The sequence below is a fragment of the Poecilia latipinna genome, unplaced genomic scaffold, assembly GCF_001443285.1.
Source record: "Poecilia latipinna isolate Pla-1442-1.1 unplaced genomic scaffold, P_latipinna-1.0 Scaffold3928, whole genome shotgun sequence".
NCBI lineage: Eukaryota > Metazoa > Chordata > Actinopteri > Cyprinodontiformes > Poeciliidae > Poecilia > Poecilia latipinna.
Window position 1 is genome coordinate 3,866 of NW_015116544.1, and position 6,525 is coordinate 10,390.

At 41.8% G+C, this 6,525-nt stretch overlaps 1 protein-coding gene across 2 annotated transcripts; it reads right to left on the reverse strand.

Annotated features, from left to right (window-relative positions):
• Nucleotides 1-264: 264 nt before the first annotated feature.
• On the reverse strand, nt 265-5,819 carry LOC106941899 (neuropeptide FF receptor 2-like). 2 transcript variants are annotated; one of them, XM_015025047.1, is made up of 4 exons: nt 5,133-5,819; nt 2,460-2,795; nt 1,522-1,621; nt 265-1,424 (listed from the first exon to the last, which is right to left on the reverse strand). In XM_015025047.1, exons 2-4 carry the CDS (start codon nt 2,785-2,787, stop codon nt 554-556), a joined length of 1,299 nt encoding a protein of 432 aa, XP_014880533.1. In that variant the 5' UTR covers nt 2,788-2,795; nt 5,133-5,819; the 3' UTR covers nt 265-553. The 2 variants fall into 2 exon arrangements, with proteins under 2 accessions (XP_014880533.1, XP_014880531.1); XM_015025045.1 differs by lacking the exon at nt 5,133-5,819 and having other exon boundaries at nt 2,460-4,048.
• Between the last annotated feature and the right edge of the window lie 706 nt (nt 5,820-6,525).

The following is a 6,525-nucleotide window of genomic DNA, read 5'->3' on the forward strand; positions in this document are numbered from 1 at the left end:
TTTATTTAGCCTGTCATAGAAGAACGAAATGTGGGTTTTCATTTTGCAAAGTGACATTTTCACCATGTTGCTCCTACATTTATAAATATCAGATACAAACTTAATATTCATCTCACAAGCTAAATGTTCAACTTAGACTGATACCGACACCAATACTTTTTATTTAGTCAATTTATTTTAGCAAAGATAAATTTAGTTAGGAAGCTAAATATTTATTTTTGGAACTTTGACATTTATAAATGTAGGAAAAACATGGAGAAAATGTGACTTTGAAACATGAACGCCCACTATTTTTTACTTTTGGACAGGCTAAATAGGTCAAATATTTACTGTTAAATTTTTACAGTGTAACTTTGCAAATGGCACCCATTATTTCTGGGATTTCTTTCATGCGTGTCAGATGTGAACAATGTGTCGAAGCAATCTTTATTTAACGTAACGTCGGGTTACATTCATTAACAGCAGACATGAAAGGAGCTTAAGTCAGGTTTATGGATTTTTAGGCTGTACATCTTTACAAAACATGCTCAGGCCATGCAACACCTCAGTCTGTCTAAATCTGTGAAACTTTTTCCAAATCCTCCATGATCAGATCCTGCTCTCTGACGTCGTTTCCTTCCTGACACGTTCCGTTGCCCACAAACAGCGACCCGGCTCTGGACGCCGGTCCGCTTGGCACCGTCGGGTGGACCGGGAGCACGGCATTCCCTCTGATCCGGTGGGAGAGGGTCCTTTGGCGCAGGACGTCGGCGGAGCACAGCTGGAACTTAAAAGCTGCCTGGAAGCCCTTCCGGAAGTTCTCGTTGAAGAAGCCGTAGATGATGGGGTTGATGCTGCTGTTGAAGAAGGCCAGCCAGTGAGCGAAAGGGTACATGTAGATGTTAATGACGCGATACTGGTGCTCCGTCAAGCTGGCGTAGTCACTCAGCATCATGAGGGTCCAGAGAGGCAGCCAGGATACGATAAAAAGCAAAGCCACGACCAGGAGCATCATTATCACCCGCTTCTTCTTCCGCGTGATCGTCTGACGCCCGTCCACGCTCAGTTTGTTGTTGCCACTGCCCTCTAGCGGGGCGCTCCCACTGCCCCTAGCTGGAGGTAGGGTGGTCTTAAAGAGGGTGAAGCCGATGCGAGCGTACATGATGACAATCAGACTTAGCGGGGCGAGGTAGATGTTGGTGAAGAGAACCGTGGTGTAGACCTTCCTCATCTCCTGACTGGGCCAGTTCTCCCGGCACCAGTAGAACGGACGAGTGTCGCTGTTGGGACCGAGGACTATCCGGACCGTCTGCTCCTTCGTGACCTGGAGCATGACCCCCGACGGAAACATGATGAGCACAGCCAGGACCCAAATGATGACGATGATTAGCTTTGAGGTGGCGATGGTCAGCTTCTGCTTGAAAGGGTAGACAATGCAGCGGAACCTAATGAAAGAGGACATAAAAAAAAAACCATAAAAAGCCTTAGACAAGAATTTTCCAGACCCAAACACACATGTCGAGGTGAAATACAAACCCGCACCTGTCAACAGCGATGGCAACGAGGGTGAATACAGATGCCGACACAGATATCCCTTGAACCATCCCACTCAGTTTACACACAATGCTACCGAAAGGCCATCCTGCAGAAGCAGAAACATCCGTCATGGCAATGTGCCTCAAAAAGACATTTTAACATTTAGCTCATGGTTTCATTGAGCTGCCAGCGTTTTGGGGATATCTCTCGCTAGAGGTGTGTGATATTTGATATTGTGGTATCGATCCGAATAAATAAAGTAAATCCAGAGACAGGTATCGCAAATGTTGATACCGATACAAATACTTTTTACTTAAGGTTGATGTATTGTCAAACTTCTGACTTTTAGGTGTTTTTAGTCGATTTTCCTTTGAACTATTTTGTTCAATCTTACGATACAATTTGGACAAAGTTCTTAGGTGTCTACAAAGTACTTTGAAACAATATCAACATGATTTCAACACATTTTTTCCTAAATACATTGCAAAAAATTATGATTTGAGAGTATATCAAAGTAAAATCAATGACATCGGACTATAAAAGAGAATCTGAAACTAAAGTATCTCTCTTACCGTGCTAGTATCAACCTGATATTGATATGGTATCGATATTATCGATATTTTGAGTCGATCTGTCCGTCTCCATTTCTAACAGTTTTGCATATCTAGACACTGAAGTTTTTTGCTAAATATTTAAAAACAAGTTAAGCGCATAAACAGCCGATTTCAAGCTTTCCCACAAATTTTCAATTTGATTTAGGTCTGCACTTTGACTAGGCCATTCTAAACATTCGAGAGTTTTGCGGCCTCTGTCACATTTTTCTCTACAATAACTCTATTTCCTTTCCCATATGCCCCGTGAAAAGGGTTAGAAGACTTTTGGAAAGAACTATAAATCGCTTCAGAGCAGAGTCCCGCAAGCAAAGCTGAATATTACTCGATTACCTGTAATAATGTTGTCCAGAAGTGTGGTTGGCATGCAAAAGATCCCCACCAGGAGGTCGCTGATGGCCAGGTTGAGGATAAACAGATTGGTGACGGTGCGCATGTTCCTGCTGCGCAGCACGATGAAGCACACCACCCCGTTGCCGACCATGCACACCGCAAAGATGAGCAGGTAGGAAACGGTGAAGACCGCAGCCACACCGGGTTTGTGGAGGTAGAAATCCACATAAGTGATGTTCTGCTGAGGCCAAGGCTTGTTCTGCAACACCGGAGCACCGGAAAGGATCAGGTCCTCCGAGGTGGTGTTATAAGCCGGGTTCTCAGTCATTGCGGTACCTGGAGTGTGAAAATACACAGAAACGGGGGGAGGTGGTTCTGTGTTACACATCGGATGGATGGTCTGTTATGTCTTTGGTCTAGTGTACGTTTTCTGAATGAAAACATACCCAGGAAAGACAGGGCACAGTGACATTCATGGTGAGAGAACAATCCCGCAGACTAGCAGGTGGAATCAATTGTGAAAGCCTCCTGAAAATTCAATAACGGCTTCGTTGCGTCCTTTGACTGACTCGTACGTGTTGATTAAGTTCTTTTATTTTACTTCAGACAACAAGCAAACCTAAATCTACAGGTATTACAGAAGACAATCAGTCCTCATCTTTTCGTCTCGCCTCTCTGTCCTCCATCCTACAGAGACCGGCCCTTACAAAACGTCTTCTCTGCTCCTAATCTAACAACCTGTTTTGTCTCTCCTCTGGACTTACTGACATTTATTGCAACGCAATTTCTTTATGCAACGTTGTTTTCGAGTTGCTGTGTGCAAAAATAACTACATTTCAGCTGTGTGCCCCCCAATCTATAACATAATCAGTTATTATTTCTTGCCTGAATGTAATCTTTTGAAGAAGAAACTACAGTGATGTCCCTTTTACAATGTTCTTAAGAGGTGATGGCTAAAATGTAATCATCTTATTCGTCTGTATCTGGACTTTTCATTAATTTATTTTTCTTTTTAGCTCTGCCTCTGAAGTGGCAGGTTTTTGGTAAGACTGCATCACTTCCTGAGTGAACTGTGCTGGTTCATATTAGCAGAACAAATGGCAAGTTGGTTTGGCTTTGAATGTTTTATCACTGAATATATTAGTCGTAGAATTTTAATTAGTGATCTTTTTTTTTATGTTCAATAGTATGGTTAAAATGTAACCTGCCTGACAACAGGACATTGGCTAAAAAAAAAAAAAAAAAAAACTCAGATCTCAGTTAAGAAGAGCAAGAAGAGACAAGAAAAAGTTACGGACATCCGCCTGTCATTTCTAAGACTCTCCTGTGAGCCACGTGAAAAGCCATTTCCACAAGTGGAGAAAACATGAAACAGCAGTGCTGCAAACCTCACTTGGCCACGGTCAATCTTTGCAATATAACAAGAAGAAAAAGTCAAAAATGGCATCTGTGGGACATTTCCAATGCAAAACCGCCTTCTGAAAAAAAATCCCCAAAGGCCTGACTCACATTTGTCAAAATGTTCCACTTTTTTTTGTTTTTTGAAGGCGTACATCCCATTACATCCGGCGTAAAACAATGACATCGTATGGTAGAACATGTTGTTATTTAACGTTCCAGGACCTGGACGATGGAGCCACAAGTTCTGCTCTCAACCATCAAACCCTGAAGGAAAATGTCAACACATACAATTGTGGCCTTAAGTCCACGAGCACTCAGGCTAGACAGCAATACCATCCACGGCAACAAGTTGCTCAAAAGACACGAGGTGTTGGTTTTGGAGTGGGCGTGCTAGAAGCTGCGTTTTCATTGCGCAAATTGGAATTACAAAAAGAAATTTTGCTTCATACTACAAGCAAAATACTGTAGCTAATAATGGCAATTTCGAGAGAAAAAAAAGAAGCTTTTCAATAAAAAGTTTGGACGATGGTGCGGCGTATTTTTCAATGACTGATGCATGATTCAGTTCCAGAAAATTCAACATTAGTAGAATTTTGACAAAGTTTTGCGACCATTTGTATTGGAAACGCAGCCAGATTCTGGACTTGAATACCATCAAGACGTTGATCAGACAGTTAAAGGTCAAAAACTCTCCAATGAGACTGAACTGAACCAATTATGCAAAGAAGAGCAGGCAAAACACAGCAAAACAAAAGGTTTGTTGCCAGTTACTGTAAACACTTGATGATAGTTGTTGATGCCAAGGCTGCAACCAGCAGCTATTAGACGAAGGGAGCAATTTGTTCTGGATGGTTTGGATACATTTCAATGAAATCATCTGAAAATTGCATCACATGTTTCTTCAGGTTGTGTTCACGTGACGGTAAAATGTGTTTGATCAGCTGAGACATTTCCGTGCCATCAAAGGCACAAACAGAAGAAGTCTGTCAAGGTGGGGGGGGAAATCAAATCAGATCTTACTGTATGATTCATATTCTGCACAAATAAAGGTCGTCAGTCTTACATTATGTGTCTGATTTGTTTATGTAGCAACAACATTGCCAGCAATAAATCACATTCCTAAAATAGCCCCAAAAACACCAAAAAATGTAATTGAATGAATTCAAAGAGGCTAAAAAAATGTACTGCCTATTTTGTCTATAAATATCTTTGAAGTTTCTGGAACAAACTACAGCAGACAAAGTTTAAAAAAAAAAAAATCAACAGTCTTACCTTAAAGGAAGCAGTATTTTTTTTTTCCCTCTCTCTCTTTCTCTTTCTTTCTCACAGATGGTTTAAATCCATTTCACAGGAATCTCCCTCTTTCAGAGCCGGAAAGCTGCAGCGCTTTCGTCCCTTGGTGAGATCCTGTGCATCTGCTCAGCGCTCCTGCCAGACACAGACTGCTGTAGCACTTATAAATGACAGAGAGGAGACGGGATGCGTTCGTGGTGGGCAGGAGGGGAAGAGACGTGTTGGGTGGTGTAAGTAAGGGCTGGGAGAATTAGATCTTCACATCGCTTCATGTCAACTCAGAGACACTCCTGCCAGCAGCGGATGAAGGGCTGGCCGTCCTGACCGCCTCAGACATCTGCGTCTCTGGCATCGAGTTAGTAGGCAAACGGGTGATGGGGAAATATGACTTATTCTTTTTTTTTTTTTTTTTTTTTTTTGCTTTTGGATCCAGATCAATTTCTTCCCTCTTCAGTCTGCGCTGATCCATCCACCAGAACAGACGGATGCAAAAAGACAATCTCTGGAAATGCCAGTGCAGACTTTTGATGCCATCACACACGGCGCCCAACTGTGTTCTGAGAACGCAGCTTGAATCACAAAGAGGAAGCTTTGACAAAACACAAGCTTTTTTCCCCTCCCTTTTGTCAAGAGACGAGGTTTATTAAACAGACTGTACTTGAAAATAGTTGAAACCAGGTAAAGCATGAGGAGCTGAGGAGGCGACACCTGATCAGCCTGCTTCAGATCAGAGTTGTGTTTATGACAGGCCTCCTCATGTTACAATGAAAGATAGAACGGTTAATTAACGTGTCAAAAGGCCTTCAGCGCTGATTCACTAGGAGCTGTGTGGAGAGGAGACTGACAGCAGGTGATGGGGTGAGATGAAGTGTTTTGTGAAAAAGGGGAAATTTTGATGGACCGCCAACAGTTTAGAAAAAGAAAAAACACAAACGTTGTCATAGCAGCGTTAGCAGAAGTTGTGAATTTATAGTAATATCAAAAGAAATAGCTATATAGTGATTAAAGTTTTCACAAGCTATTTAATCCACAAGAGAGACGTAGCCTTAACAAATAACCAGTGCTCCTTCAGTTTTTGATCATGTCAACCTTCAGTATTGGAGACACACGTCTGGAAAATTTGCAACTTTTAGCAGTTTTTCAGGTCTACTTAAAAAAAAAAGAAGAAAACTAAAGAAAAAGTTTAGAAATGTGACATGGCGTTTAATCACAGGGATTTGATTGGGCCGTTTCATTTAAACTAACGAATGTTGGCTAACGTGACCGTTTTCCTTAAAAATGAGAAACATGACAAAAAGTGGAGACATATAGAGACAGACAGACATTTTAAGGGTTACATCCCGATGGTTTGCTAAATGATAGCAATCATCAG

What these genes read in the sequence shown, in the direction of transcription:
- LOC106941899 (XM_015025045.1), bottom strand. Translation starts at nt 2,847, where the DNA reads ATGTGTAACACAGAACCACCTCCCCCCGTTTCTGTGTATTTTCACACT. An exon ending in TCTGGACAACATTATTACAG is followed by an intron (nt 1,622 to 2,459) that starts GTAATCGAGTAA and finishes CTGCTTCTGCAG; the next exon opens with GATGGCCTTTCGGTAGCATT. An exon ending in GTTGCCATCGCTGTTGACAG is followed by an intron (nt 1,425 to 1,521) that starts GTGCGGGTTTGT and finishes CTCTTTCATTAG; the next exon opens with GTTCCGCTGCATTGTCTACC.